At 45.3% G+C, this 14238-nt stretch overlaps 1 protein-coding gene across 1 annotated transcript; it reads left to right on the top strand.

Annotated features, from left to right (window-relative positions):
* Nucleotides 1-8866: 8866 nt before the first annotated feature.
* LOC143301045 (angiogenic factor with G patch and FHA domains 1-like) lies at nucleotides 8867-9949 on the top strand. Its single transcript, XM_076615049.1, has one exon. The coding sequence runs from the start codon at nucleotides 8867-8869 to the stop codon at nucleotides 9947-9949; it is 1083 nt and encodes a 360-aa protein (XP_076471164.1).
* The last annotated feature ends 4289 nt before the right edge of the window (nucleotides 9950-14238 follow it).

Raw genomic sequence — 14238 nt, 5'->3', positions numbered from 1 at the left:
AACGACCTCTGCTGCAGTCCCAGGAGGTCAAGAAGAATAGGACCCGGCGACGGCAGAAGGCGTGGCGTAAGGCCTGCGGATTCTCCTCCACGGAAAGCAAGGAGGACGTGGACCGACAGATTGACGTCATCAACAGGTCCCTGGAGGTGACGGGCTCGTGGCAACCCAGGCTTGCTGACCGTGACGTGCCCAGTTATCGGCCCCTGGTGCAGCACACAGCCTCAGTGCACACAGCCATCAGCAGCAGCAACAAAGGCAGCAGCATGCTGCACAAGATGGGCTGGACACCAGGGAAGGCACTGGGCAAGAAGAAGCGAGGCCTGGTGGAGCCCATCAACGTCAAGGTCCGCTCTGTGGCCACAGCAGGACTGGGGTCCTCCTCTTCAGTGGACCTGTCCCTGGACCAGTTCATGTCGGTCACAATGCTGAACTGCCTGAGGACCCGACAGCGCTACCTGGCTCAGGACACGGACAGCGACAGGACCTTCTGACATCACTGCTTGCATATTTGACGTCCGGACATGCCATGTCACCACCACCCACCATTGTGACACCATGTCAATTGTGTGCAATATATCATCGCCTGTGACTGTGTGGTGACTTTCCCACATCGCTTGTGACTGTGGGTGTGTGACAGGGCTGAAACATGCATGCCATTTGTACATAGGATTGAGTCGTGATCGTTTTAAGTCACTTAGTTTGCATTTTAAATGTAAATAAATAGTTTGATTTGACTGTATTGCATTTGTTACGACTTGTTTGCCAGTGTGTGTGTCATTTCTGGGTCGATCTGTACCAATATCTGTTCCTCTGTTTTTTCTCTTGTCACTTTCAGCTATCTGTCTATCTCTCACCCCCTGTCTCGAATACACACACACACACACACACACACACACATACACACACACACTCACGGGTGCTCGTGCGGGCACACACATGCACACACATACACGTATATGAAAACACAAGTACACTCATACACTTTCGATCAAACATGCACGCACACACAAATTCATGCACACAAACGTTAATCTACACAAAGTCGAACTATTGCTCATGCACACCAGTCACACATCACCTACATTGATATCTCGTGCACACATACAGCAACTCGCTTTTGCATACAATGGCGAAAACATACATACAAATACACACACTAAAACTGCTAATGCATGCACACCAGCTCACTCACAAATACTTATGCATGCGTACACACAGAAACAAGATCACCCACAATCTGGCAGTTATGAACACTCTTGCACACACATACACTCGCTATTCATACCTACAATCGCACGCACTGAAACATACACACGCACATAAAAACAAAAATCCATACGCACATAGAAAGAACGCTGATGCACACACACACACACACACACACACACACACACATATACACATACACGAACATACATAGATATGATTCCTTGACGTTCATTCACGAATGCTTTTTTTCTGTGCACATGTTCTGCCAATCATCGATTATTCAACATTGTGGGACAACTGTAGGAAAACAAGCTGAAAATGTAACCACGTATACACTCAGCGAGTGTATGTGTGTGCAGGAGTGTTAAAAGAGCTTTCAAACTAGTATTGTTGAAGTCGAGCTCCCTGACCCATATGGTTCATAAACTACTTAATGTATTATCTTTTCACAACATGCTGTTCTTAAACAAGGCTGTCTGTATGCATAATGTAATATACAGAAATGCAGCCAAAAAGATTACAGAAACTTTTAAAACTAATGATCACAGGTACAGCCATATGTTACATATACCTAAGCCTTTAGCAATACAGCTTCATATATTCTGGTGGATATGTATGGAATAACCTCCCACTCTCTCCCTTTTTTTTTGTTTGTTTCGATATAACGAATAAATTGTGTTTAGGAAACAATATGAAGAATAATCTTACCAAATGTCTAAAAGATGGACAATAATGCATGTCTATATATATATATTAGTTACCGCTGAATTTATCGTTTGCGAAATGTTTTGTATATGCTCTTGTTGGTGGTTTGATTGTGTTGAATGAGGAGGTATGTAGGTGCAAAACAGAGTGTGTTGTAAATTTGTGTATGTGTGTGACGGGGTGGTAAGGTGATGTTAAGAAGGTGAAGACAGGTAGAAGGTGTTTGCAGAAGAGAGCTGCAGCCAGGCAAGGTAGACTCGAGAAGGCAGTGCACTGGTTTTCTTCTTTTCTTCTTTCATTCTTCCAGACCAGGAGAGTTCTCTCTTTGTCTGGCACTCGCTCACTCTTTATATTCTGTTCCGCCGAACCGCAAAGCCAGTGCCGCGTAGCGACTCACGAAACCGGCCCTCCGCGAGCCTTGAGGGGCCAAGCTTGTGTTTGTTTGACCAAATTTAGCGGCTTCTGACTTTAAGCTCGGGGAACTAACATAGACATATATATCACACAAAACTACAAGAGACGAGCTAAACCATTTTATACAAAAATAATGTAGTCAGAAACTGTAAACACAAAGGGTCACTGAATGAACGAGATTTTAACAAGTTCATGTATCATTTTTGTACATTACCACAATTAATACGTCGCAATATGTAATATAATTGCAACAGTTAAGTAACTGAAAATCCTGAATTTCCAACTATGTAAAAATCATCTATGGAATGTGCTTCTATAGTAAACATTTTTTTATGTCAAAATAAAAGAGAAAACTCAACGGACAGCTCCCGTGTCGGCACTGGTTGGCGGTGCTTTTGGCACTTGTGATCGACAATGAAATACTTCGTTCAAACCAACTACAACACAACTATACATGTATGATACGAATCAGATTGATAACAGAAATACAAACATCAGCAAGACACGCTATAAAAATGTCTTTCTGAAGTCCAATAACATAAAAACTATAATCTCATCTGTAAGGAATTGTTTGTAATTTAACAAATTGATGAAAAAATCATACGCCTACCTGTATAGGGAGATAACTTGTGACCGATTTACAAACTTCCTTACTAACCTTCGGCGAGTCACAAAAATTGTCTGCTAAGATGGCCCAATGAAGATCGTAGCCAACCCCGTGACATGTGTACCCGTTTTTTTTTTTGTTTGTTTGTTTTTTGCTTTTGTTGTTGCTGTTGTTGTTATTGTTGTTGTTGTTGTTGTTGTTGTTGTGTGTGTGTGAGTGTGTGTGTGTCTGTTTGTGTGTGTGTGTGTGTGTGTGTGTGTGTGTGTGTGTGTGTGTGAGAGAGAGAGAGAGAGAGAGAGAGAGAGAGAGAGAGAGAAATATACTAGTGTGTGTTTCATTATCACAAAAAACTTCTATGAATGTATCTATATTGCCATTGTTGCTTTTAAAAAAAAATCTTTATTATTTCTTTACCATCTTTAATAAAAAAAAAATATTGACTTGACTTTAAACACACACACACACACACACACACACACACACACGTTCGTGCACACGCACACATACAAACTATGAAAATTGTAATTCACACTGTGGTATTAGGTTAATCCTCCCAAGCTGGTTTCTAGTACAGTATTATCTATAGCCTCACCCATCGTCTGGTACGAGGAGATGATAAAAACTACAAGAAAAGTTGTATTACAGTGACCAGACTGAGTGCTTGTCAGTAGAACGGTTATTGTTTTTCAGACAAAGACCCCCGACACTCCCGTTCATCACCCCCACCTTCCCACACCCCACTGGTCACCGGGACAACAATCAACTTCATTAACGCAGCGTGTTGCTCTTCCCTGGGCAACGTAAACACGTGTCGTGGCCTGTCCACACAAACCAACAAAAGGAAAAGGGAAGAGGAGGCCTGCTGTCAGGATGGTGGTGGAGTTAAAGATGGCTGCTATCTCTAAGTGGTTCCCACCTGTTGAGCTCAAGTTGAGTCTGACTAGAGCTGTGATTCCGCCAATCACAACTCTGCGATTTGAAGCATTTGACGTGCAAAAACGGGTATAAAAAGCTGAACTCCAAGTTGGTATTATCACTCTTCACTGAAACTTTGAGTAGCAAGACTTGTTGTGTTACATCGAAGAGAAGTGAGCCATCCCTGTTTTCTACGGGCAAAATGCAAACTTCTGAGCCTCAGCAGCAGTGGGTCCACACCTCTAGTGGATTTTACCACACCGCAGCATCAGGCTGGTACTTCCACCCCAGCAGCCAGCTGTACTACCGCCCCACCACAGCCTCCTACTACACTCGGGAGGCTGTGCAGTCCTGGAGTTCCACCAGCACCACAACCAACACCCAGTCTCCAGCACTGCCACCCACGAATCCTCCCTGCATCCGCGTGGTCGTTCTCAAGTCAGATGATCTTGACGCCGGGACGTTTTTCCTGGTAACGTACCCTGGCGGCACGGTGGGACGGGAGAAGGACGCGTGGCTCCACATCCCCGGTGAGGAGGTCAGCCACAAGCACGCTGCCATCCAGTACTGCAGCCGGCAGCAGTGCTACACTGTGCAGGACTTGGGCAGCCACACCGGAACCTTCCTCAACCATGTCCGCCTGGCCGGGGTCACTCCACTACGCCACGGCAGCACGCTTCGCGTGGGCAGCACGGAGATGCTGCTCCACATTCACCAGGGCCTGGTCACCTGCGACCAGTGTGAGCCCGGACAGGTGATGGCGGCACTCAAGCTGTCCAAGACCTCAGCTGCAAAACGACCTCTGCTGCAGTCCCAGGAGGTCAAGAAGAATAGGACCCGGCGACGGCAGAAGGCGTGGCGTAAGGCCTGCGGATTCTCCTCCACGGAAAGCAAGGAGGACGTGGACCGACAGATTGACGTCATCAACAGGTCCCTGGAGGTGACGGGCTCGTGGCAACCCACGCTTGCTGACCGTGACGTGCCCAGTTATCGGCCCCTGGTGCAGCACACAGCCTCAGTGCACACAGCCATCAGCAGCAGCAACAAAGGCAGCAGCATGCTGCACAAGATGGGCTGGACACCAGGGAAGGCACTGGGCAAGAAGAAGCGAGGCCTGGTGGAGCCCATCAACGTCAAGGTCCGCTCTGTGGCCACAGCAGGACTGGGGTCCTCCTCTTCAGTGGACCTGTCCCTGGACCAGTTCATGTCGGTCACAATGCTGAACTGCCTGAGGACCCGACAGCGCTACCTGGCTCGGGACACGGACAGCGGCAGGACCTTCTGACATCACTGCTTGCATATTTGACGTCCGGACATGCCATGTCACCACCACCCACCATTGTGACACCGTGTCAATTGTGTGCAATATATCATCGCCTGTGACTGTGTGGTGACTTTCTCACATTGCTTGTGACTGTGGGTGTGTGACAGAGCTGAAACATGCATGCCATTTGTACATAGGATTGAGTCGTGATCGTTTTAAGTCACTTAGTTTGCATTTTAAATGTAAATAAATAGTTTGATTTGACTGTATTGCATTTGCTACGACTTGTTTGCCAGTGTGTGTGTCGTTTCTGGGTCGATCTGTACCAATATCTGTTCCTCTGTTTTTTCTCTTGTCACTTTCAGCTGTCTGACTATCTCTCACCCCCTGTCTCGAATACACACACACACACACACACACATACACACACACATACACACACACACTCACGGGTGCTCGTGCGGGCACACACATGCACACACACATACACGTATATGAAAACACAAGTACACTCATACACTTTCGATCAAACATGCACGCACACACAAATTCATGCACACAAACGTTAATCTACACAAAGTCGAACTATTGCTCATGCACACCAGTCACACATCACCTACATTGATATCTCGTGCACACATACAGGAACTCGCTTTTGCATACAATGGCGAAAACATACATACAAATACACACACTAAAACTGCTAATGCATGCACACAGCTCACTCACAAATACTTATGCATGTGCACACACAGAAACAAGATCACCCACAATCTCCGGCCAGTTAACACCACTCCTTGCCACACACATACACTCGCTATCATACCTACAATACGCCCACGCACTGAAACACTACACCACGCACAAAAACACAAAAATCCATACTCACATAAGAAAGAACGCTGATATGCCCCAACACCACACACACACACCACACACACACAATACATCGAACATACTTAGCACTATGCATTCCTTGACGTTCCCTATTCCCGAATGCTTTTTTTCTGTGCACATGTTCTGCCAATCATCGATTATTCAACATTGTGGGACAACTGTAGGAAAACAAGCTGAAAATGTAATCATCGTATACACTCAGCGAGTGTATGTGTGTGCAGGAGTGTTAAAGAGCTTTCAAACTAGTATTGTTGAAGTCGAGCTCCCTGACCCATATGGTTCATAAACTACTTAACTCACTCAGTACGGCCAGTCCTCTCTTCTCCTCTACACAGACCCCTCGGATGTCCAGTGGGTGTCTGAATGACCCAACCTTTAGCTTCCGTCGTCAGAATTGTGGTATCTTTCGCCGTTCGTATGGAGAGGGTTAATGTATTATCTTTTCACAACATGCTGTTCTTAAACAAGGCTGTCTGTATGCATAATGTAATATACAGAAATGCAGCCAAAAAGATTACAGAAACTTTTAAAACTAATGATCACAGGTACAGCCATATGTTACATATACCTAAACCTTTAGCAATACAGCTTCATATATTCTGGTGGAAATGTATGGAATAACCTCCCACTCTCTCCCTTTTTTTTTGTTTGTTTTGATATAACGAATAAAATGTGTTTAGGAAACAATATGAAGAATAATCTTACCAAATGTCTAAAAGGTGGACAATAATGCATGTCTATATATATATATATTAGTTACCGCTGAATTTATCGTTTGCGAAATGTTTTGTATATGCTCTTGTTGGTGGTTTGATTGTGTTGAATGAGGAGGTATGTAGGTGCAAAACAGAGTGTGTTGTAAATTTGTGTATGTGTGTGACGGGGTGGTAAGGTGGTGTTAAGAAGGTGAAGACAGGTAGAAGGTGTTTGCAGAAGAGAGCTGCAGCCAGGCAAGGTAGACTCGGGAAGGCAGTGCACTGGTTTTCTTCTTTTCTTCTTTCATTCTTCCAGACCAGGAGAGTTCTCTCTTTGTCTGGCACTCGCTCACTCTTTATATTCTGTTCCGCCGAACCGCAAAGCCAGTGCCGCGTAGCGACTCACGAAACCGGCCCTCCGCGAGCCTTGAGGGGCCAAGCTTGTGTTTGTTTGACCAAATTTAGCGGCTTCTGACTTTCAGCTCGGGGAACTAACATAGACATATATATCACACAAAACTACAAGAGACGAGCTAAACCATTTTATACAAAAATAATGTAGTCAGAAACTGTAAACACAAAGAGTCACCGAATGAACGAGATTTTAACAAGTTCATGTATCATTTTTGTACATTACAACAATTAATACGTCGCAATATGTAATATAATTGCAACAGTCAAGTAACTGAAAATCCTGAATTTCCAACTATGTAAAAATCATCTATAGAATGTGCTTCTATAGTAAACATTTTTTAATGTCAAAATTAAAGAGAAAACTCAACGGACAGCTCCCGTGTCGGCACTGCTTGGCGGTGCTTTTGGCACTTGTGATCGACAATGAAATACTTTGTTTAAACCAACTACAACACAACTATACATGTATGATACGAATCAGATTGATAACAGAAATAGAAACATCCGCAAGACACGCTATAAAAATGTCTTTCTGAAGTCCAATAACATAAAAACTATAATCTCATCTGTAAGGAATTGTTTGTAATTTAACAAATTGATGAAAAAATCATACGCCTACCTGTAAAGGGAGATAACGTGACCGATTTACAAACTTCCTTATTAACCTTCGGCAAGTCACAAAAATTGTCTGCTAAGCTGGCCCAACGAAGATCGTAGCCAACCCAGTGACATGTGTACCCGTTTTTTTTGTTTTGTTTGTTTTTTGCTTTTGTTGTTGCTGTTGTTGTTATTGTTGTTGTTGTTGTTGTTGTTGTTGTTGTTGTTGTTGTTGTGTGTGTATATGTGTGTGTGAGTGTGTTTGTGTGTGTGTGTGTGTGTGTGTGTGTGTGTGTGTGTGTGTGTGTGTGTGTGTGTGAGAGAGAGAGAGAGAGAGAGAGAGAGAGAGAGAGAGAGAGAGAAATATACTACTGTGTGTTTCATTATCACAAAAAACTTCTATGAATGTATCTATATTGCCATTGTTGTTTTTTTTTTTATAATCTTTATTATTTCATTACCATCTTCAATAAAAAAAAAAAATATTGACTTGACTTTAAACACACACACACACACACGTTCGTGCACACGCACACATACAAACTATGAAAATTGTAATTCACACTGTGGTATTAGGTTAATCCTCCCAAGCTGGTTTCTAGTACAGTATTATCTATAGCCTCACCCATCGTCTGGTACAAGGAGATGATAAAAACTACAAGAAAAGTTGTATTTCAGTGACCAGACTGAGTGCTTGTCAGTACAACGGTTATTGTTTGCAAACAAAGACCCCCGACACTCCCGTTCATCACCCCCACATTCCCACACCCCACTGGTCACCAGGACAACAATCAACTTCATTAACGCAGCGTGTTGCTCTTCCCTGGGCAACGTAAACACGTGTCGTGGCCTGTCCACACAAACCAACAAAAGGAAAAGGGAAGAGGAGGCCTGCTGTCAGGATGGTGGTGGAGTTAAAGATGGCTGCTATCTCTAAGTGGTTCCCACCTGTTGAGCTCAAGTTGAGTCTGACTAGAGCTGTGATTCCGCCAATCACAACTCTGCGATTTGAAGCATTTGACGTGCAGAAACGGGTATAAAAAGCTGAACTCCAAGTTGGTATTATCACTCTTCACTGAAACTTTGAGTAGCAAGACTTCTTGTGTTACATCGAAGAGAAGTGAGCCATCCCTGTTTTCTACGGGCAAAATGCAAACTTCTGAGCCTCAGCAGCAGTGGGTCCACACCTCTAGTGGATTTTACCACAACGCAGCATCAGGCTGGTACTTCCACCCCAGCAGCCAGCTGTACTACCACCCCACCACAGCCTCCTACTACACTCCGGAGGCTGTGCAGTCCTGGAGTTCCACCAGCACCACAACCAACACCCAGTCTCCAGCACTGCCACCCACGAATCCTCCCTGCATCCGCGTGGTCGTCCTCAAGTCAGATGATCTTGACGCCGGGACGTTTTTCCTGGTAACGTACCCTGGCGGCACGGTGGGACGGGAGAAGGACGCGTGGCTCCACATCCCCGGTGAGGAGGTCAGCCCCAAGCACGCTGCCATCCAGTACTGCAGCCAGCAGCAGTGCTACACTGTGCAGGACTTGGGCAGCCACACCGGAACCTTCCTCAACCATGTCCGCCTGGCCGGGGTCACTCCACTACGCCACGGCAGCACGCTTCGCGTGGGCAGCACGGAGATGCTGCTCCACATTCACCAGGGCCTGGTCACCTGCGACCAGTGTGAACCCGGACAGGTGATGGCGGCACTCAAGCTGTCCAAGACCTCAGCTGCAAAACGACCTCTGCTGCAGTCCCAGGAGGTCAAGAAGAATAGGACCCGGCGACGGCAGAAGGCGTGGCGTAAGGCCTGCGGATTCTCCTCCACGGAAAGCAAGGAGGACGTGGACCGACAGATTGACGTCATCAACAGGTCCCTGGAGGTGACGGGCTCGTGGCAACCCAGGCTTGCTGACCGTGACATGCCCAGTTATCGGCCCCTGGTGCAGCACACAGCCTCAGTGCACACAGCCATCAGCAGCAGCAACAAAGGCAGCAGCATGCTGCACAAGATGGGCTGGACACCAGGGAAGGCACTGGGCAAGAAGAAGCGAGGCCTGGTGGAGCCCATCAACGTCAAGGTCCGCTCTGTGGCCACAGCAGGACTGGGGTCCTCCTCTTCAGTGGACCTGTCCCTGGACCAGTTCATGTCGGTCACAATGCTGAACTGCCTGAGGACCCGACAGCGCTACCTGACTCAGGACACGGACAGCGACAGGACCTTCTGACATCACTGCTTGCATATTTGACGTCCAGACATGCCATGTCACCACCACCCACCATTGTGACACCGTGTCAATTGTGTGCAATATATCATCGCCTGTGACTGTGTGGTGACTTTCACACATCGCTTGTGACTGTGGGTGTGTGACAGAGCTGAAACATGCATGCCATTTGTACATAGGATTGAGTCGTGATCGTTTTAAGTCACTTAGTTTGCATTTTAAATGTAAATAAATAGTTTGATTTGACTGTATTGCATTTGTTACGACTTGTTTGCCAGTGTGTGTGTCGTTTCTGGGTCGATCTGTACCAATATCTGTTCCTCTGTTTTTTCTCTTGTCACTTTCAGCTGTCTGACTATCTCTCACCCCCTGTCTCGAATACACACACACACACACACACACACATACACACAGACACTCACGGGTGCTCGTGCGGGCACACACATGCACACACATACACGTATATGAAAACACAAGTACACTCATACACTTTCGATCAAACATGCACGCACACACAAATTCATGCACACAAACGTTAATCTACACAAAGTCGAACTATTGCTCATGCACACCAGTCACACATCACCTACATTGATATCTCGTGCACACATACAGGAACTCGCTTTTGCATACAATGGCGAAAACATACATACAAATACACACACTAAAACTGCTAATGCATGCACACCAGCTCACTCACAAATACTTATGCATGCGCACACACAGAAACAAGATCACCCACAATCTGGCAGTTATAAACACTCTTGCACACACATACACTCGCTATTCATACCTACAATCGCACGCACTGAAACATACACACGCACATAAAAACAAAAATCCATACGCACATAGAAAGAACGCTGATGCACACACACACACACACACACACATACACGAACATACATAGATATGATTCCTTGACGTCCATTCACGAATGCTTTTTTTCTGTGCACATGTTCTGCCAATCATCGATTATTCAACATTGTGGGACAACTGTAGGAAAACAAGCTGAAAATGGAATCATCGTATACACTCAGCGAGTGTATGTGTGTGCAGGAGTGTTAAAAGAGCTTTCAAACTAGTATTGTTGAAGTCGAGCTCCCTGACCCATATGGTTCATAAACTACTTAATGTATTATCTTTTCACAACATGCTGTTCTTAAACAAGGCTGTCTGTATGCATAATGTAGAAATGCAGCCAAAAAGATTACAGAAACTTTTAAAACTAATGATCACAGGTACAGCCATATGTTACATATACCTAAACCTTTAGCAATACAGCTTCATATATTCTGGTGGAAATGTATGGAATAACCTCCCACTCTCTCCCTTTTTTTTTGTTTGTTTTGATATAACGAATAAAATGTGTTTAGGAAACAATATGAAGAATAATCTTACCAAATGTCTAAAAGATGGACAATAATGCATGTCTATATATATATATTAGTTACCGCTGAATTTATCGTTTGCGAAATGTTTTGTATATGCTCTTGTTGGTGGTTTGATTGTGTTGAATGAGGAGGTATGTAGGTGCAAAACAGAGTGTGTTGTAAATTTGTGTATGTGTGTGACGGGGTGGTAAGGTGGTGTTAAGAAGGTGAAGACAGGTAGAAGGTGTTTGCAGAAGAGAGCTGCAGCCAGGCAAGGTAGACTCGGGAAGGCAGTGCACTGGTTTTCTTCTTTTCTTCTTTCATTCTTCCAGACCAGGAGAGTTCTCTCTTTGTCTGGCACTCGCTCACTCTTTATATTCTGTTCCGCCGAACCGCAAAGCCAGTGCCGCGTAGCGACTCACGAAACCGGCCCTCCGCGAGCCTTGAGGGGCCAAGCTTGTGTTTGTTTGACCAAATTTAGCGGCTTCTGACTTTCAGCTCGGGGAACTAACATAGACATATATATCACACAAAACTACAAGAGACGAGCTAAACCATTTTATACAAAAATAATGTAGTTAGAAACTGTAAACACAGTCACTGAATGAACGAGATTTTAACAAGTTCATGTATCATTTTTGTACATTACAACAATTAATACGTCGCAATATGTAATATAATTGCAACAGTTAAGTAACTGAAAATCCTGAATTTCCAACTATGTAAGAATCATCTATAGAATGTGCTTCTATAGTAAACACTTTTTTTATGTCAAAATTAAAGAGAAAACTCAACGGACAGCTCCCGTGTCGGCACTGGTTGGCGGTGCTTTTGGCACTTGTGATCGACAATGAAATACTTCGTTTAAACCAACTACAACACAACTATACATGTATGATACGAATCAGATTGATAACAGAAATACAAACATCAGCAAGACACGCTATAAAAATGTCTTTCTGAAGTCCAATAACATAAAAACTATAATCTCATCTGTAAGGAATTGTTTGTAATTTAACAAATTGATGAAAAAATCATACGGCTACCTGTAAAGGGAGATAACTTGTGACCGATTTACAATCTTCCTTATTAACCTTCGGCGAGTCACAGAAATTGTCTGCTAAGCCGGCCCAACGAAGATCGTAGCTATCCCGGTTACATGTGTACCCGTTTTTTTTTGTTTAGTTTGTTTTTTGTTTTTGTTGTTGCTCTTGTTGTCATTGTTGTTGTTGTTGTTGTGTGTGTATGTGTGTGTGTGAGTGTGTGTGTGTGTGTGTGTGTGTGTGTGTGTGTGTGTGTGTGTGTGTGTGTGTGTGTGTGTGTGTGTGAGAGAGGGAGAGAGAGAGACAGAGAGAGAGAGAGAGACAGAGAAACAAAAATACTGCTGTGTGTTTCATTATCACATAAATCTTCTATGAATGTATCTATATTGCCAGTGTTGGTTTTTAAAAAAAATCTTTATTATTTCATTACCATCTTTAATAAAAAAAAATATTGACTTGACTTTAAACACACACACACACACACACACACACACACGTTCGTGCACACACACACATACAAACTACGAAAATTGTAATTCACACTGTGGTATTGGGTTAATCCTCCCAAGCTGGTTTCTAGTACAGTATTATCTATAGCCTCACCCATCGTCTGGTACGAGGAGATGATAAAAACTACAAGAAAAGTTGTATTACAGTGACCAGACTGAGTGCTTGTCAGTAGAACGGTTATTGTTTTTCAGACAAAGACCCCCGACACTCCCGTTCATCACCCCCACCTTCCCACACCCCACTGGTCACCGGGAGAACAATCAACTTCATTAACGCAGCGTATTGCTCTTCCCTGGGCAATGTAAACACGTGTCGTGGCCTGTCCACACAAACCAACAAAAGGAAAAGGGAAGAGGAGGCCTGCTGTACAGGATGGCGGTGGAGTTAAAGATGGCTGCTATCTCTAAGTGGTTCCCACCTGTTGAGCTCAAGTTGAGTCTGACTAGAGCTGTGATCCCGCCAATCACAACTCTGCGATTTGAAGCATTTGACGTGCAAAAACGGGTATAAAAAGCTGAACTCCAAGTTGGTATTATCACTCTTCACTGAAACTTTGAGTAGCAAGACTTGTTGTGTTACATCGAAGAGAAGTGAGCCATCCCTGTTTTCTACGGGCAAAATGCAAACTTCTGAGCCTCAGCAGCAGTGGGTCCACACCTCTAGTGGATTTTACCACAACGCAGCATCAGGCTGGTACTTCCACCCCAGCAGCCAGCTGTACTACCACCCCACCACAGCCTCCTACTACACTCGGGAGGCTGTGCAGTCCTGGAGTTCCACCAGCACCACAACCAACACCCAGTCTCCAGCACTGCCACCCACGAATCCTCCCTGCATCCGCGTGGTCGTTCTCAAGTCAGATGATCTTGACGCCGGGACGTTTTTCCTGGTAACGTACCCTGGCGGCACGGTGGGACGGGAGAAGGACGCGTGGCTCCACATCCCCGGTGAGGAGGTCAGCCCCAAGCACGCTGCCATCCAGTACTGCAGCCGGCAGCAGTGCTACACTGTGCAGGACTTGGGAAGCCACACCGGAACCTTCCTCAACCATGTCCGCCTGGCCGGGGTCACTCCACTACGCCACGGCAGCACGCTTCGCGTGGGCAGCACGGAGATGCTGCTCCACATTCACCAGGGCCTGGTCACCTGCGACCAGTGTGAACCCGGACAGGTGATGGCGGCACTCAAGCTGTCCAAGACCTCAGCTGCAAAACGACCTCTGCTGCAGTCCCAGGAGGTCAAGAAGAATAGGACCCGGCGACGGCAGAAGGCATGGCGTAAGGCCTGCGGATTCTCCTCCACGGAAAGCAAGGAGGACGTGGACCGACAGATTGACGTCATCAACAGGTCCCTGGAGGTGACGGGC

Source organism: Babylonia areolata, chromosome 27, assembly GCF_041734735.1.
Source record: "Babylonia areolata isolate BAREFJ2019XMU chromosome 27, ASM4173473v1, whole genome shotgun sequence".
Taxonomy (NCBI): domain Eukaryota; kingdom Metazoa; phylum Mollusca; class Gastropoda; order Neogastropoda; family Buccinidae; genus Babylonia; species Babylonia areolata.
The sequence above is the reverse complement of the archived record's forward strand: the minus strand, read 5'-3'. Positions and strand labels throughout refer to the sequence as shown.

What these genes read in the sequence shown, in the direction of transcription:
- LOC143301045 (XM_076615049.1), top strand. Translation starts at nt 8,867, where the DNA reads ATGCAAACTTCTGAGCCTCAGCAGCAGTGGGTCCACACCTCTAGTGGA.